This window comes from Procambarus clarkii, chromosome 42, assembly GCF_040958095.1.
Source record: "Procambarus clarkii isolate CNS0578487 chromosome 42, FALCON_Pclarkii_2.0, whole genome shotgun sequence".
In the NCBI taxonomy this organism is placed as follows: Eukaryota; Metazoa; Arthropoda; class Malacostraca; order Decapoda; family Cambaridae; genus Procambarus; species Procambarus clarkii.
The window spans coordinates 5951241-5970401 of record NC_091191.1 but is presented as its reverse complement, the minus strand read 5'-3'; the positions used below and the strand labels follow the sequence as shown (position 1 = coordinate 5970401).

At 40.2% G+C, this 19161-nt stretch overlaps 1 protein-coding gene across 5 annotated transcripts in view; it reads left to right on the top strand.

The window, feature by feature from the left end:
- Window positions 1-19161, top strand: part of LOC123770315 (furin-like protease 1, isoforms 1/1-X/2) — a 348389-nt gene that overhangs the window by 308307 nt on the left and 20921 nt on the right. The window contains exon 16 of one of the 5 annotated variants that reach the window (XM_069339859.1): window positions 5570-10093. The exons of the other annotated variants lie outside the window; for them this stretch is intronic. Coding sequence (XP_069195960.1) covers window positions 5570-5616 — 47 coding nt within the window. The 3' untranslated portion in view covers window positions 5617-10093. Of the gene's footprint in view, window positions 1-5569; window positions 10094-19161 lie in introns of those variants that run through there. 5 annotated transcript variants of the gene reach the window in all.

The window sequence follows — 19161 nt, the reverse complement described above, 5'->3', positions numbered from 1 at the left end:
TTCTGTAAAAATATTCATCCTAACCGTCTTCAATTGTTAAAAAAACACATTTTACTACTGTTGGCATTTTTCTCTTTGTCTGTGGCTTTTGTTGTTCTTTATCAGACACATTATAGTTTTTATTCAGCTTTGGGCATATAGTAAACCTTTTATATTTTCATGCAGCTTGTATTTCAGTGCTCTTGAATCCATATGATTGTCTTTGGGCTTTTCTATTTGGCCCATACAACGTGTATAGTAAATGTCATATTCCACAAGTGTGTGTTCCCGTTTTGGCTTGACATGTAAAGTATTCCTCTAGCATATGCTTAAAATATATCATGAAATTTACCATACACTGTTTACATGGGGCACACTCCAGTACTTGTGCATTTTTAGTGATGAAGCATCACTTCTAGGTACTATACTTTCCTTTATCCGTTTTCCTTAGCTCTGTCACCCCCTGTTTTTCATTAGCGTATATTGAATTTTTTTTGTATTTACTTCCATCAACCTTTAGTTTGCTCTATTCACTTTATTCAAGTCAGCACATTTCGTTTGGTTCCTATGAGAACATTTGTAAATACTTTTTTGTGTAATAATAACACAAAGGTTCCTATTGACTTTAAACAGTGTAGCCCTCCACCCCCCACCCCTCTATTAGCTATTTTGAGCGCAAATAAAATTATGGAGTGATTTTGAGATGTAGTGACAACTAATAAACAGAACTGTTCCAAACTTTCAAGGCATGCCCTGATGCCATGGCATAGTCCCAGTCATTGTAGTATGAAAAGTTTGATTTGCATATCCAGAAATTTTAATTTTTTAACTCTACAACCTCCTTGTTTATAATTGTTTGCATTTGTGTAAAAATTTTGATTTATTTCTACTGGGTTGGTTAGTTCCTTTCTGCAAGTGTAGTTCCCATTTGGACTAATTCCTGTCTGGATGGTGGAATTTGTTTGTTGATCAAGTTTGCTGCTTGTGGTAGTTTCAGTGAAAGTGAATGTAGGCAAAATTACTGTAGTTAGGAAATGGAATTGTCAAATGAATTTGGGGATAGTGGTTGAAGTGCTCAATGAGTTTAACCCTTATAATGCAGTTGTTATATATTGATCCTTCCTGGGTAATACTGTAGATTTTGGTTATTCTGTTTTTATTAAAAAATTTTAATTTGGTTATAATGCATCTAAATGCATGTAATGGAAGCTAAGAAAAAAGAAAAACTCATGAAAAACACTTACTTTTTTAATTGCTTACTATGCGATTATGATAGTGTATTAGTAACTATGTGATTGTCAAATCACAGTATGGTGTTGGCCGCCAGTGTTTGAATTTTTTGGACTAGATTACCAGACAGAATAACGGCAAAGAAGTAGGGTGCAAGACACAATTTAAACTGTGCCAAGAACAGATTTATGTGCATTATAGGTGTTGATATTGTTGGCTCGTATATCACCACAGCCTTCTTCACTACATTACTGCTTAGCAAAATTTCTTCTAGCCCACAGCCCTAATGACCCCTTTTCTTCTTTACATGGGCAGTGACATCTTTTATGATGGTTGCATTTATAGGCGTTTAATATGTTCAATTGCTAAAAAATAGTATTTGTGCAATTAAAGTACTGTAGTTTGTATACAAAAATGCAATATAAGCACTGGTTAAGAAAAACTATATGGTAATTTATGCAGCCAGAGATCTGTATAATACATATAATACGGCGCCACTCCCAAATCATGCATTGTACAATTGCGAGAGGATGGTGCGGTATGAATGTAAAACAAGAATTAGAGCTGTTGAAATATAAATTCTGAGAAGTGTGTGGTAGTTGAAAAGTAGAGCAAGGAATGGAAAATGTCGGATGTGGCATGCCAACATGAATACACAACAAAGCTAAGAGGAGTAGAAGAGATTGGTTATATTGAGTTAATTAATTGGTGGGAGAATGGTGGAGTGTTTGTGAAATTGAGAGTAGGAAAGGAAAGGTGGAAAGGTGATGGGCACACATGATGAGTTAGTGTGTGAGGAATCCTGGTCAAGAGTAGACAACATAGGATATGACAACTTACCAGGAATGCTGGATACCTGGTCTTATGAATAGGATAACTGTGGCTGACTGCAGGAGAGGTAGTGCCTGTTTATCATGGATGCTATACAGTATATTGTAAATTATATAATGAATAAATGACCAATATTTTTAGTTCTATTGTTTAATAACTACAATATTTTTGTTAGCATTACAGTATTTTGTTTCCTCCGTGCTGATGCCATCTAACCCCATAAAAATGGGCTGTGTGGTAATGAGTATGTATGCATGCACAGTTTGTATATAGTTTATTTTTATAAATTACTATAGTTTGTATCTAAGAATATTTCAATGTTTGTATTGTGCAGTATGCTAGCCTAGGAAACTAAAGGTATCTTCCTGAACAGCTTGCAAGCTATCATACAATGTCTAGTTATTTGTGACCTATGGGAAATTATTTATATAAATGTAGAACTTAATAGGGGGCCAAAATTGATCTTTGTGGGACCTTAGCACTATAGTAGTCAGATATGCCATGTGGTTTGTTAATTTTGGCACCTTGTCCAGAGGCTAGTGAAGTTTTTATTTTTCACATTTGCCAAGTTAATTATTGCATTATAACAGATGTTAAAAATGAATGTTTTAGAATAAGTATAAATGGAAAAACTGAGAACAGTATACAGGTATGGTTTAATAGCCAATTTACCAGAGGACCACATGCTCTTGAGTGGCCTTGACGGGAAGAGGAAGCAGCTGCAGCTGCTTGTCAAAGCCCACTCCCCCACCTCCCAATTTATTCCCGAGGAATTTTTCCAACTGTATTTTGTCTTGGCCTTTATGGTTTCGGTGGGTAGGTGGTACCGTGGATTTATAAACCTATGGGTGAAGAAAGCTCTGCTTGTGTTTTTGTTTTTCCCCTACATTGTGGCTTGTTGAGCTTGAAGCTGTTGCCCTCTCATTGTGATCTGATTAATATCCTCTAATTTGTTCAGTATTTTAATAATCTTGATGAGATCAGCCCTGTCATGTCTGGTTTGCAGTGCAAGTCCTGTGGCCCTCAACCGTTCCTAGCACTTTCGCGCACTCATGACTCGTTTTTGAGTTACCAATTTTTCTTTTAGAGTCCGAGGTTTGGACTCGATTTAGAGTCCAACCATAGAATATTTCTATAAAATTCATTTTTTATCCGATTGACTTTAGGGTAGTTTCAAAATGAGCACCTTTAAATTGCGCACAATTTGATGCCAAAATGAAAGATGTAACGCAAAACTTTGTCAGAACACTTGAAAGATTATAAATACGTTTTTGGTCAAAATGTTAAAATTCTATTTATTGTGCTATTATTATGGGACTAGTTTTAAAATGTGCGCCTTTACATTGTGAACAATTTGATACCAAAGTGAAAGATGTAACAAAAAAAATTTGTCGGAACTAATTTTGTGATGCTTGTCCAAAATTAAAATGTTAAAATTCTATTTGTTGATCTATTATTATGAGACTAGTTTTAAAATACGCGCCTTTATATTGCGATCAATTTGATACCAAAATGAAAGTCGTAAGACGAAAATTTATGTTATTAAACTGAACGAGTATACACATTAGGGCACGGTGTGCAAATTGGTGCTCGTTCACGGGTAAATTTAGGCTTTGCTGTGGCGAGTCATGCCGGCCTTTTGGGCATTATGTGCATATACACCTGTAGGGAATTCTGTTGTGAACACAATGATACCAAAATGAATGACGTAGCACGAGAATTAAGGTGAGAAAACTGAAATGAGTATACACATTCGGTGTCGCCGCGCTTTCGCCTGCACGCTCGCACGCATGTCGGAGACATGACCACTAAGTTTGCGGCTCGCATGCTGGGAGCGTGAAGGTGCTATGACAGTTAGGATGATTATGGGATGATTTTTGTTGTTCAGTGTTGAACCTTCTCCAAAGCAGATAGTCTAATTGAAGGAGAGGCCTTTTTTGCTTGAATTCAGTAGTCCAAATGAAAGCACACAAAATTGGTGCAGTTGAATAATCATTTCTTTCTACATGAAGACTAATGTTTGTTTGACTAGTTTTAAATATTGGGTGCCATTTTATTTATTATTCATAACCTAGTTAGGAGCTATTTTTCCTGTAATGGCTTCTTCCAGTATCTCTCATGCCTAGGTATTTTTACCCAGGGTGTGTTTGTAGGGAACAAGCTAAAGTTCTTGCTTTTTTTACCCATTGGTTCTGTTGCAGTGATCCCAAATCCTCCTGTTTTATCAGGTCTAGTTTTAAAACTGGTTAGCTAGCTTTGGCTGCCTTCCCTTCTATCCGATTCTACATGTTTAGTACATGTACAGAAAAAAGGTTTCCAATGGCTCATCTGGGTATAATTTTCAACGTTCTCTCTGGCTTTATTGATATTCCATATTAGTTTTTCTCCAGCTTCTCCAAAAGTATATTTTAATCTGTAGTTTCATTTACTGTATCTCGTTTAAAAGTATTGATTCACTTTTGTTCTTCATAATGTACTCCAAACCTTTAGATTATGCAAAGTGTTTTATGGCAAACCTTTGCATTTTGCCAAGTTTTTGTACATACTTCAAGAGAAAGGAATACTGGTGGTGCATATTATTTTTCTGAACAATGTTGTAATATTTGTCAAATTTGCATATGCTGCTAAAATAACCAAGCTGATGTAAACTGCAGGTGACTAGTTTGATGTCGACCCCTAGATTCTTGTCCTTTACTGTGGTTGAAAGATCCCTCCTTTTCTGTGTATCATTTGGCCTGCTGTCACCCACCCACATCATTATTACTTACCATTGTCTGAAGTTGCCTATTAATTTTTTATATCCTCCAGGAGCATTATAAAAGCATTCCCTCTCCTAAGCCTTCTAATTAGTTTCACATCCTCGACAAACCTCAACATTGTGTTTCCTTGGCTAGATTGTTTACATGTATGGAACCCCCCCCCCCCCACTTGATTTATCAATGTGCAGTTTTGTTAGTTTTTAGTTAAACTGTGTATAACCTCACCCATTTTAGTATTTTCCCCAGTCAGACCCGCTTGCTTTTCTAATGAGAAAAAATCTTGTATTGGGTCAATGTCAATAGCCTTCTGGAAGACTTATGAAAATGCAACCCATCTGTTCTCTCCTCCTTGCATCATTTTGATTTTTCAAAGTGTTCTTTATAGTTACAGGGCAAGACCTATGTTTATAGTGCCCCATTTCTTTACATATCATTGTTTTGAAGCTTGCAGTGGTGCTGGCATATTCTGCTCAGCAATTTATTCAATCGTTACCACTGTGTTTACAAAAGAATCTTGTGTGATTTTATATGTTTGCTTTCGTAATTTGAGTGACCTCTTGCTCTCAATGTTGTGTGTGTGTGTGTGTGTGTGTGTGTGTGTGTGTGTGTGTGTGTGTGTGTGTGTGTGTGTGTGTGTGTGTGTGTGTGTGTGTGTGTGTGTGTGTGATATAATCTAGTCAGTTTTGTAGAATCGTCTTAATTTTGCATGTGAAGATCTTTTTTCTTATCTACTAGTTTTGACATTTAATGCATCGAACCTCTCCTCATAGCTCGTGTGGGAAAGGGGGAGGAGCAGGCTGGCTGTCTGGCTGAATAGAAAGTGGATGTTGTAGACTGGTCAAGGTCAGGCAGCAGATCAGAGACATACGCAACTTGTCCATGCAGCAGCTGCAGAATTTGGTTACTACCTACCTTGAAGCAATTCAGAGGCTTGGTGTATATACGACCCTCCAGGTTAACTGGTCGGCTAGACTGGTGTCTTCCCCTTCCTCAATCCATTTCTATTACCTATGTATACTCCCTTCCACTGTTACACTTAACCTCTCCCACCAACGCACGCACGCACGCACATGCACGCACTCGCTCTCTTAATCTTTTCAAAACAGGCTTGCACCCTCCATTAGTTCCTATGATTGGCAAGTGGGAGGAGCTAGTGAGGTGGGGTAGTTGAGACATTTATACTATTCTAGTTTTGTTCAAACATTTGTCTGGGGTTGATGGGGGGGGGGGGCCAAGAGTTTGAGTTTTTGTTTTTTAATGCAAAGAATGAGTACCAACAGTATGTTTATATTTATAAAATGTTTTTATACTAGTTTCAGTAAACCAATGAACTTCCAATATGTTTGTCATTGTAATAAATTATGTAAGAAACACATGTCCATAGGGATTGTCATATTGACCCTCTATAGTACTGATTTGGCAAATGCTTCAGTTTCCAGGAATGCATCTATAGCATTAAATAAAGTTTGCATGTACTGTATCCAGAGATGTGTGCTCCACACCCCCACACAGCAAGGCTCCACTGTGTAATTTGGTTACTGTAATAGCATTTGATTTAGGTTTTGCCAAAATTCTCACAAATGACAATTTGCTGAAAAGTTTCTTGGAAATGTCATAATTAGAATGCAACAACCTGCTACACACATGGTTAAATCAGCTAGTAAGTTGTGACAGGAATGGTCACACTTTAGTTTTAGTTGACAGCAAAAGTTTAAAAATTGAAGTTGCAAGTCTTTAATATACTGTACTTGTATTGTAGGAGCAATATGAATTGTAAAATTGAAAAGCATTAACTGGATGCATGCCTCATGTTAAGACATTCAAAGTGCATTTGCATTTAGTGCAGTGCATTTTTTTTCTAGTGTTACATAGTAGGCAGAAGTGTGGGCATTCCTTTTGCACAAGAAAGTATTGGGGGATTTACAAGATTGACCAGTCACCGAGAGATTATCTTTCTGCTGCAGTCATTGGGTGAAAAACAAAGTGAAATCCCTGGGTGACAGGCATTTTGGAACCTCGTTGTAGCAGGCTTTTTCCACATCACAGTCGATGTGCAACAGCAATAGCATCACATCTGCCAACTATAAAACTTTTTGTGAGGGGACATCCTGTACCAGTAGTCATGGAGTTCAAAAATTGCATTTTGCTTTTTCAATCCTTAGCATTCACACAATAGTGATTGTACCGTGTAAATTAAAATTGCTAATATAGTATCAAAATAGGATTTACTATAAATTTGTTAGTACAGTCTTGCTTATTAAATACCAAAATCTAATTTGTACCTGGATAAATTTGCTTCTTAACAAATTAGGATTTAGCACATGCTTACATAATCAACAGAAATCATATCGGCACACTGCAGGATTTAAACACAATTTAATGATTTGAAACAATAATTTTCATATGATTTTATATCATTAAATTGATTACAAATCCAAATGTTTGATAGTTTTGAATTGGTTGTTTGCATATCTGTTCTTCAAAAGTTTTAGATTAATCTTTAACTAATATCAGTTATAATATTTTTCATCTTAAAATAAAATAGACTGAACACTGAGGGCTTGGCAAGATATAATTTATACTTTAACTACAAACTCGATGGGAAGTCCTTGTATTTTCAGAGGATGCCAGATAGACCTTAGTGTACAGGAGACATTCAGCAATGTCTCCTTATTTTAATTATTTATTGTTTTACTGTAAATAGTGTTTTCATTTAGCTAGTGTTTGTTATATTTGGATACTTGTGATATATCTGTTTAAGCTAATTTTTAGGAGTCTTCCTTGTGCATGTTTTGTATTTAGTATTTAACTCCTTTGCTACTTTAATGTATCAAATATGTAAGTACAGTACATCAGTAAACAAGTCTGAAATGTTCAGAATGTACAATTATTCCCTTGCTTGATAATCCCACTGAATAGTATTTTGGTCATTCCATGATATTTGGGTGCACCATAGAGGCACGAGTCTTGCTCCATTCCCATTTTTGTCCCTGGCCAGAGACCTGTGCTATTATATAGTATGTGTTTGTTTTTAAGGGTGATGTTGCATGGTCACTTCAGAAATGTGCCTAACATTGGTAGTTTTGATAATGATTATTAGTGGCCAACTTTAATATGCTGTGGTAACTGATAAGGGGAAGAACTTGAGAACCAAATTTTCTGTATTTGGTCTGTAATTTCTATTACTGAACAAACTATTTATCATGCAATACACATTAGTATTAGAGACTTGGTGGGAGGGAGGGAGGGGATGATATAATAAAACTTTAATATACTTTAAGGTGTTTGTATATTAGAACAAATTTAAATTGATAGGACTATTTAAAGACAGTAGTTTCACAAAGCTAGTGTTACATATTGTGATGTAGCAAAGGGGTTAGAAAATTTATTAGAAGGTAAATAATAAATACTTAGCATGTCAATAAAAGTACCAAATCAATATTTGTATTTCAGTTTTAATAAGTATTGAAATTATCAAGCCATAACATATTTAAAGGAGATTCCTTCATTAATAGTATGTGTATGTGTGTGTGTGTGTGTGTAATATATACTGTATATATATTGTACCTAGTAGGCAGAATGCAGTACTTGGCCTACTATGCAAGGCCTGATTTGCCTAATAAGCAAAGTTTTCCTGAATTTATATTTTTTTTTCTTATGAAATGATAAAGCTATCCATTTCATTGAGTTATTTTTTTTTAAATTGAGTTAAAAGTAACGTAGGTATATGAACGAACCAAACCAACCCTACCTAACCTCTCGTAGCCTAACCTAAACTAACACAACCAAGTCAATAATTTATGTTCTTAATATAATATAATATAATAATAATTCAAATAAACTAATCGGAAAAAAATTATTGAAAATAAAGAAAATCACTCGACATATTAGGCAAATCGGGCCTTGCATAGTAGGCTGAGAAGTGCATTCTGGCTACTAAGTACAACATATATCTGTGTGTGTGTGTGTGTGTATATATATATTATATATATAATATATATATATATAATAAAATATGTATGTATAAAATATTGTCTGTCTACCACACGCACACCCGTACGTACGTGTACGCAACCCCCCCCCCCCACCCCATTATTTTTTTCTAGTAATTTATTTGCCATGTTGTGGCAGTGTAAATAATAACCCGTCAGTATATTATGTTGTTTTGTTTTGTCTTTAAAATGTAGCATTGTTGTATAAAGTAGGCTACTGTATGTAGTCTTCCATCCACATTTAAACAGGTATAATTATTGTGTGTATATTAGTAATCTGAGGAAGTATGGGTGTTGGTGATTAACTTCGGTACCTTAATGTCTCCAGATTAAACCAAAAGTTGATTACAAAACTTTTTAGTCTTGTATCCTAACACGGGATTTGTTTCACTGGTTTCTATTAGTGGAATACCTAGTTGTTTTCAAAAATGTGTTTTATCCTACATATACTTTTAATTCACGTCTTTTGAAGTGCATTTCTGTCCATGTTTTATTATGGCTATAGGATGTTTTTGTTGAGAACATGTTTGTGCAACATTTTGATAAGATATATTGGAGGATGGCCAGGCCAAACTTTTCCAGTGCATCAGCAGTAAACTCTGCTCCATACCTTCTTTGTGCTTGCATATGCAGGTATCATTTGTTAAATGTGTGAATTTTCATGAACTGATACATTACAGAAGTATTGAGGGAAAAGTACATGTACCAAACGGGTAGCACTAGGATTGAAAGCCGATTCAAGTAGTGGAGTTATGAAAATTTGAAATTTAATATACAGTACTGTATATAACTTCTGAAATTTCATAATTATTATTGTAATTTATGGAGTAAATGGGATGTACTTAGCGTACTGTAGTTTTAATAGTGGGGGTTTAGCATATACAGTAGGTCTGAAACATTCCATGGTTTGGTTAATATACCCCAAACCTTTTTTTTATCTGATTAGGAAATCAGCTGAAGTAGTAACCACTTTTTTTTTTTTATTTTTTTTTTTTTTACTAGAAAAGTCATTTAAGTACGTATCCACCTTTTTAATTGCCCAAGTAATATTTTATCAATATTAAGCTCAATGAGAATTGAATGCTTTCACTCATCACAAGTGGAATGACATCTGTTACATGTATTTATATTTAAGGAATTTTGTTTTGATGTTCATATTAAAAATGCTTTTATAAATTGCATTTTTTTTTTTTTTTTTTTTTTTTTTTTTTTTTGAAGATGGTTGTATAGGGTTTTAGTGTCGTCACGTCCCATATTACTTTGTATCAAGGTCAGTAGCTACTAATAAATTTTTTTTCGTAAGAGACTTTTGTTATTCTGGTTCAGGATTGGTAAAGATTTTGAAGGTTGAGCAATAAAAGAACTTTATTCTATATTAATATAGAATATATAAATATATTTATATATTATATAAATATATTTATAGGAAGAAACAGTTTCAATGTGTATAGTTAAAAAATATATTTTATATAAAGGATTTATGAAAATATTTTAAGGCTAAATTAAATATGCCTGTGAAGCAAATTCAAGTTTGTACTACATTAATTTAATTTTTTTTTTCTTTTTTACTTAGGTTTTGTACTAAATTGAAGCAAGTTCATAATTATTCCTACTTTCAAGGAATACAGTGAGCAAATATTTTATGAATGCTTTATAGAGTATGTTATACTATTACTATAGACCATTTTGATAAATGCAAATGGAAAATTGCTAAATTTCCATTAACGATATGGTTCAGCAATTGAAACATACAGCATATGGGAGTACTGTGGTGCATGCTGCTTTGGTTCCTTGCTCAAAGCTTGGGTTGTTTTCACTGCTTTTGCTCATTCTGCACAAATTTAATGTATTAGCATGAAGCAAATGTGATGTACATATGGCAACACACACATCTTAAATGTGCCAGCATGGTTTTTAAGGAGTACCAACTTTTCATAGTTTTGGGGTACTGTAGTCCATAATGCATCATAATTTTCAAACTAATGAAATACTAAACCATATAAAGTGATTTGCTGGAAATGAGAGTTTGTACCTTCGAGGTTTTTGTATACTGTGTCTCATTACAGTGCCATTAACTGTTGGCAGCTTGCAATCAAACAATTTCCATCTTTTATTGACAGCATCTTGCATGATGGAGATTGCATCATTTCCGATTAGTACCACCATTGCTATTTTAGACCGTTTTTTCCACATATACTTTAGGGTCTTAAAAACTGCCACTTCAAATATAATTAAGTTGAGGTTTAAATATATTGTCCTCGACTTTCTACCACTTTAAACAGCATCTACTGGGATAGTTTCCTCTTTCTGGGACATGCTACATCAAAAACCAAATAGTGGCTGTGAAATATTTACAAGACTTCTGCAAAGCCTCTGCACATTCTTAGTTGGGAATGAAACAGAAGCTATTAAGTATAATGCAGTCTTACGTATAACAAGCCTCCCATATTGTTCAGTGATACTTTGCTCAAATGGAACATAGTTGAACAGACTTGCAGATGTGATAAAAGGCTTATAAATCAATTAACTTCCAAGTGCAACAAAATTCCTGATGCAAGTTTGGGTACATAAACAGTTGTTTCAGATGATTGCAATATTGCCTATGTAGATAAGCTAGAAGGTTATGGTCTCATCTGTAATGTGTGGAAGTTCTTTGTAAATTTTAGAAATATCACCGACATAAATTCGTTATTCTCACATGATATTCAGATTTGCAAAATTACTGGTCAAACTTTTACATTTGGTATATAGTATATGCACTGTACATGTACTATAATGTATATGTACTGTATGTGCTGTAATGAAGTCTTGCCGTTAGTAATTGGTTTGACATTTCCAATTACATATCTGGTTTTGCAGTAAAGTTAATATGTTTAACTGTTATAAATTCCAGATACTTAGATAGGGTAAAAATGAAGAATAAAAATGAACAGCCTTTGAGCAAGCTGTTCAAAGGTCCAGCAGGTCTGAAGGGTGAAGGTTCAACTTGGTTCAATAGTTCCTTCGAGCTGGGTGTTCTCGAAGGAACTGTTGGACCAAGTTACCAAAGTCACACCTGGGCCACAGACCAGGCTTAACGAATAAATCATCTCCCAGAACTAACTTCAGGTATACATACAAATGTCCAATGATTGTTACTGTACTATCTTACAGCAAATGACAGAAAAATGAAAAATCTGATATTTGTACATTTAATTTTCAGTGCTTCACTTGTACAAAAATAATAGTGCCTCTTAAATTTGTTAGTAAGAAGTATAGTGTGATTCCTTCTAATGTGGCTCAAAAGTATAATATGGAAATTACTTAAAATTAAATCTGCCATATTGTACAAAGGTCTTGACAGTACAGTATGTTTACATAAAGTGCAGCTTTGCATGAAGTATTTCCTTTCCGTCTCTCAGAAATGAAGCTAAATTAGAAACATTTAATTTTTTCTAATAAGCTGAAGATGTGTGGTGAGAGAACTAAATGGAATGTAAAAAGCCACAAGAATAAACAGAGAAGCTGAAGAAATGAACATTTAAATGTCCAACAAGATTGGATGATCACATGGTTATCAAATTTATTTCATACGTGACTGCACAGAAAGTCATGACCATGATATCGTACTGCAATTGCAACAATTGAAAACAAAAGTTACCAATTTCAAATGATTAACTGCATGAAGCTAAGCATATTGTGCTTAGGAATCAAAATTTATAATCTCATGGGGTGTAATTATTTAAGTTATCCAAAATGAAAATTGTTCCTTGCATATTGAAAATAATGTTACAAATTAGTGGGGTCTACTGTATTTGACAAGAAATATTATATATGTAGTGTACAAAAAAAAAAAAAAAATTCACTGGGTTTTAGTTTCGCCCAGTCTGAAGATAGGAAATCTGTTAGTCTTATTGAGGTTTTCCATAGACCATCTGACCTTTCCCCCAGAGATGTAACCCACGGTAGTTGTCCAATTCTCGGGTACCTATTTACTGCTGGGTGAACAGACACATCAGGTAAAAGGGAACATCTTGATACTTCTGCACAAATTTTGTATGAGAAAAAATATGGAATTTAGCAAATATCTGAAAATGTATAGTGCAAGGGTAAAGGCTTCCAATTAAAAACTGCACTCTGTCAATTGTCACATAAAAAACAAACACTGAGGACAAGACTCCTAAGTAGGTGCCAAATGCAGTACATTATCTCTTCGATGTAGATAACCTGCTTTCTAATGACTTTATATCCTTAGAATGTGCAATGACTGCCGACTGATTTGAACCTCGGTAACTCGAATCTTCAGTTAGCTCGGCAGTTTGGCACTCTGGTTTCATTAAATTCTGAATTACGGAGCTTAGCCGTCAGGTTACTGAAAAAGGCATGGCACCCTATGTTTGGAAATACTCGTACAAGTGCATTAAAAATGGTGCTTACCAAATATAAAATATTATAACAAACCATTGTTAATAAATACCATACTGGACTGATCCTGCCCCTGTGAGCTGGCTGTGTTTGTCCTTGTAATACAAAGTGATGCACACTATCTGAATGAATTTCTTTATTCAAATTTGTTCTTTAATACAAACTAGGCTAATTTTCAGTGAGTAAAATGTACAAGAGCAGCAGTAATATACCTGCTAATGACTCAGGTTATGGCATGATGACAGATGATTGTTTAGTACATTAATGGTGACATGGAGGAAGGTAAAGATGAGGGTTCAACACAAACAGAAAATACAATAATTTTATTACAAGCATTGATGATTTTATTATTTATTTGTCCAATGGTGAAAATCTATACATTTTTACCCCCTCCCCGCTCAGCTCGTTGTCGCCGTGTGGGGGCTTCGTGGGCGGCTGCCGGAGTGTGATGCTCCTTCGGACAGTCCTCTGTCCTTTTCTAGCCTTGTGCTCCTGCTGCCGTCCTCTCCAATTCTGCTGGGCACCTTTTCCTTTTCCTTCTGTTTCGTTTTTCTCCCCCCTCTTCTCCTATCTGCTTGCCGTTTCCTGCCGACCTTTTGCTCGTTCTGGTTCTTCCATGGACTTCTTCTATTTTGACGCCCGGGTGCTTGAGGAGGCATACTCATGCACCCGTAGAACTGCAGTACCCGACGTCGAGAGCGAGGGGAACCTTTTATTGTCAATCCCCACTTCGTCACTGAACCCGATCTCGACGGACTGTCGGTTTCTTAAGGTGGCGTTTGTGGGGCGTATACTCACGACGCACCCCTAGGAGGCCCCGACAAGATCGGCGATAGCTTCTTGTTGGGTGTCCTGCCTCTAATTGTGGCTCCATGGTGGGTGTGGGGGCACATTCGTGAGTGAATTTTTCTTTTCGTCACGATGAAAACCCCTGTTTCGGCTGCTTCTAGCTTCCCTTCTCAGGCTCGTGGGGTGGGCGACCAAGCCCCCGAGTCGGTCCGTATTGGAAGACCGGGCTCTGTAGCCTCCGCTGCATTGGGCCCCGACCTTGCTCCTCCTTTGGCCTCTCTGACTCCTTCCCCTGGCTCCCTTCCCTCCTCTGTGGTTGGGTCGAGCCCCAAGCCCCCAGTGGTGACTACCTCGTCCCCTGGCGCGGCTCCTTCTCTAGTTGTAACTACTGCGCCTTTTAACCCCTCTCTCTCTGGGGGTTCTCACTGCCGTCCTCGTCACGGCCGCCCTCGCTCGATTCCTTCCAGTTCTGCTACCTATCAAGCCTTGTTTGGTCCCGCTTCGTGGGCCAAATATTTTGATCTCCTCCCTCTTGATTCTGCGCCTCCTGACGATTTCTCCCTTCATCGACATCTCATTGATTCCGTGGATGCCTCCATTACTTTCAACCCCACTCGTCTCGGTACACGTGTCGTTGCTGCTCCTTCTCAGGATGCTGCTTCCCGCTTGGCTGCCTTGTCCTGCCTTGGCGAGACCCCCGTTCGGGTCTCGAAAAACGCTCAGTTGAATGCCAGTGTTGGCACTATTTTGCTCCCGCCCCATGTTGCAACCGGTGTTCGGGACCTGCGCGACTGCCACGACGATATTCGACATATCCTCGCTGCCCAGGGCCATTCTATTCTCCAGGTGGACACGTTTACTCGTCCCCCTCGTGGTAGTCGCCGTCAACCCCTCCGGGTTGTGAAGATTACCTTTGATGGTAGGACCCTTCCACCCTCTGTCATTCTTGCTGGTGCCAGGTGCTCTGTCCAGGAGTACATTCCTTCTCCTCGGCTCTGCAACAAGTGCTGGAGGTTTGGGCATGGTGCCCTCCGCTGCTCCGGGACTGTCTCTCTCTGTCCTTTGTGTGGTGGCGAAGGTCACTCTAAGTCGGAGTGCACTTCTCCCCAGGCTCGTTGCCTCAACTGCGGTGAGGCCCATCCTACCTTCTCCCGTGCGTGTGTCCATTACAAGCTTGAGGCAGCCGTCCTCAACCTGAAGCACCGGGAGCGTTTATCTTTTCCTGAGGCGAGGCGCCAGGTTCGCCGGCTCCCGCCTTATGCTAATATCTCTTATGCTCGCGTGTTGCGCTCTTCCTCTCCTCGTCCTTCCCGCCTTCCTCAGACTCACAACCGTTTCCGGGCCTTGGACCCTGATGCGCCCACTGCCCCCTCCTCTGTTCCTTCGGGTTCTTTCCCGAAGGATCCTCCTCCTGGTCCTCTGTCTGGGGTTCACCTTCCTTCTACCCGGTCTGTCGTGTCTTCTGTGTCTTCTTCCTCGTCCCCCTCCGGTCCTCCTTCCCATCCTCTTCCTCCATCTATCAGCTCTCCCCACCGCCTGTCGGTGCGGGCAGATGTCCATCGCTCTCCTACCGGCCGTCGTGTGTGCTCTCGTTCGGCTTCTCCGGTTGAGACACTGGAATCCGTTGCCCGGTACGTAGTTGCTGGGACACCGGTCTCTTTAAGTCAGAAGCGTAAGCCTGGCTCCTCTCCTTCCTCTTCCCCGGCGGGTAAGAAGGCTTCGCTTTCTTCCTCAGCTCCTCCTTCTGGCTCTGTTGCTCCTTCCCCTCCCGTTTCAGTGCTTGCGCCCCCTGTTCCTGCTATGGAGGTTTCTTTGGACCCTGCTTCCCTTTCGGTTGCTGCTCTTGCTGGGGTGCGCTCCCCTCTTTCTACTCCCCCTCCTCCTGCTGCTGTCCTTGACGGATCCTCTCCGTTGTCTCCTCCTCTTCCTCCTCCTCCTCCGGACCCTGCCCGCCCGCCTCTGATCTGTTCTCCCGTTTCCTTCCCTCCGTCTTTGCTCAGTTTACCCATGCCCCCTAACCCTGACTTTGCTGACCCTGATCCCGACCCTGATATTCTTTAACGTGCTCTGTTGCTCTTTCGCCTTTGTTTCTTCCTTGTTCTCTGTTTTTGTCCTTTCTCTTCTCGTCGTTGTCCATTCTTCAATGGAACATTTGAGGTTATTACGCCAATTTCCTCGAACTCCAACTTCTGGTTTCGCGGTTTTCGCCCCTTTGTGTCTGTCTCCAGGAGCCAATGCTTGGTGCTCGTCCTGGTCGTTTTCGTGGCTATTCCTTTCTCTCCCCCCCCCCCCAGCCATTGCTGGGGCTTCTAATTCTTCTGCTCTCTTGATTCGGGCTGATGTTCCCTTTGTTCCTTTACTTTTTCCTTCGCCTCTCCATTGTTCTGCTGCTCGTATCTTTGTGGGGAAATGGTACACAGTTTGTTCCATTTATCTCCCCCCGAGTGTCCCGCTCTCTCTTCCTGATTTGAAACACCTCCTAGACTCCTTGCCGGAGCCTGTGTTCCTGCTGGGTGACTTCAATTGTCGTCATTCTCTTTGGGGTGACGTTCTGACGAATACCCGGGGTCGCCTCCTTGAGCCGTTTCTCCTCTCTTCTTCCCTGTCTCTTCTGAATTCTGGTGAGCCCACTCATTTGGACTCTCGAACTCGCACCCTTTCTTGTCTTGATCTTTCTCTCTGCTCTTCTTCTCTTTACTTAGATTTCACGTGGCAGGTTCTTGATGACCTCCATGGAAGTGATCATTTCCCCATCCTTGTTTCCTTTTTCTCTTTTCGCCCTTCCCTCTCTTTCCCTAGGTGGCAGTTTGCTAAGGCGGACTGGACCCTATTTTCCCTCAGTGCTACTCTCTCTGACCTCTCCCTTCTGCCCCTCTCTCGCGCTCTCCTCCTTTTTCATGACACTGTCTTCGACGCTGCCCTCCGCTCTATTCCTCGCTCTTCCTCTCGGGGTCCACGGAAGTGCGTTCCCTGGTGGAATGCGGACTGTGCTCGGGCTGTCCGCTGTAAGCGTGCAGCCTGGAAGAAGCACCGCCGTAGGCAGACGACCGATTCTTTTCTTTTCTTTCGGAAAGCAAGTGCGGTGGCCCGTAGGGCCATCCGTACGGCTAAACGTGAATGTTGGGCATCTTATGTCTCGACAATTACGTCCGAAACCCCTCTGGCCCAGATCTGGAAGCGTATCCGCAAGATAGCGGGTAAGTTCGTTCCCGATGTTTCACCGGTCCTTCACCTCCATGATACTCTTGTGGCGGACCCGTTGCAGGTCGCTTCCGAACTGGGTTCCCACTTTTCTTCTGTTAGCTCTGGTCTTCATCTTCCCCAATCTTTCCTTCTTCGTAAACCTGTCCTTGAGTCTCGTCCTTTAGATTTCTGCACTCATCTTCAGCTTCCCTATAATGATCCCTTCTCTCTCTCTGAACTTCGTTCTGCCCTGGCCCTCTGCGGTTCTACGGCGGCGGGCTCCGATGGTATTCATTATGAGATGCTTCGCCATCTCCCTCCGAGCACGTCTCAGTATTTACTGAGTCTGTATAATCGGATCTGGGAGTCGTCGTCAGTCCCTGAGGACTGGCTCGATGCCGTTGTCCTCCCTGTTCGCAAACCGGGGTCTCTGGGTACTTCCCCTAAGGACTTTCGCCCTATTGCTCTCACAAGTTGTGTCTGCAAACTCTTTGAACGTATGGTTAACGTTCGTCTGATGTGGTTCCTGGAACACCATCACCTCCTCTCCCCTTCTCAATTTGGTTTCCGCAAGTGCCGCAGCACGACAGATGTCCTGGTGAACTTGGAGGTCTATATTCGTACTGCTTTTGCTGCGAAGACCTCCGTTGTTGCCGTCCTTTTTGACCTAGAAAAGGCTTACGACACCACTTGGCATTATCATATCCTATCTCAACTTCATTCTTTTGGCCTTCGTGGTCATCTCCCTCTCTTTCTCCGCAGCTTCCTCTCTCGTCGTTCCTTTCGGGTGCGCCTTGGTACCGCTCTGTCTCCCTCTTTTCAGCAATACGAAGGTGTGCCCCAGGGTAGTGTTCTGAGCACTACTCTTTTTCTGGTTGCCCTCAATGGTCTTCTTTCCTCTCTTCCTTCTGGTGTCTTCTCCGCTCTCTATGTCGATGATCTTACCCTTTGTTGTCAGGGTGATGATTCGCCTCTCCTTCAACGCCGGCTTCAACTTGCAATTGATGCCGTGTCGTCTTGGGCCACAGGTCATGGCTTCAAGTTCTCTACTTCTAAGACTTGTGCCATGACTTTTACGCGGAAACGGGTTGTTCTTCGTCCCTCTTTGTCACTTTATGGTCATCCCCTTGAATACAAAGATTCCGCGAAGCTTTTGGGGTTATTCCTTGACACTCGTTTGTCTTGGTCTCCCCATATCTCTTACCTCCGTGTTGAGTGCTCTAAGGCCCTTACCCTCCTTCGGGTCTTGTCCCATACTTCTTGGGGGGCAGATAGGCGCACTCTCCTTGCTTTACATTCCTCTCTCGTCCTGTCTAAGCTCGATTATGGTTGCCCTGCTTACTCGTCTGCTTCTCCTTCTACTCTTCGCCGTCTTGATGCTTTACACCATACTGGGTTGCGCCTCAGTTCTGGTGCCTTTCGTTCGACTCCCGTCCTTAGCTTGTATGTTGACACTGGCTTCCTGTCTCTCCAGGACCGCCGTGATCGCTACTGTCTTCGCTATCTTGCGCGGTCTTTGCAACATCCTTCCTCTCGCCTCTGTCGTGCTTTAACTTTTACCCCTCCTGCGGTTCCTGTTCCTCTTCACCACCTCCCTCTTTCTGTCCGGTTATCTCGCCTACAGGATTCTCTTTCCGTTCGTATTTCTGGTGTTTCTCCTCGTGTTGTTCCTTCTTTGCCCCCGTGGAGGGTCCCTCTTCCGCGGTTTTGTACATCCTTGACTCGTATCACTAAAGCTTTTACCCCTCCTACGGTTCTAAAACGCCTTTTCCTTGAGCACTTTTCTTCTCACTCCCGCTCCGTTTCTGTCTTCACCGATGGGTCTAAGTCAGCGGACGGTGTTGGCTACTCTGTTGTTTTTCCTGATCGCACTTATATGTGTCGCTTGCCTCCGGAGACTAGCATCTTTACAGCGGAACTTTATGCTATTCTCTATGCTCTTCGTCTCCTGCTTTCTCATTGTCAGTCTTCCTTTGTGGTTGTTGTTGACTCTC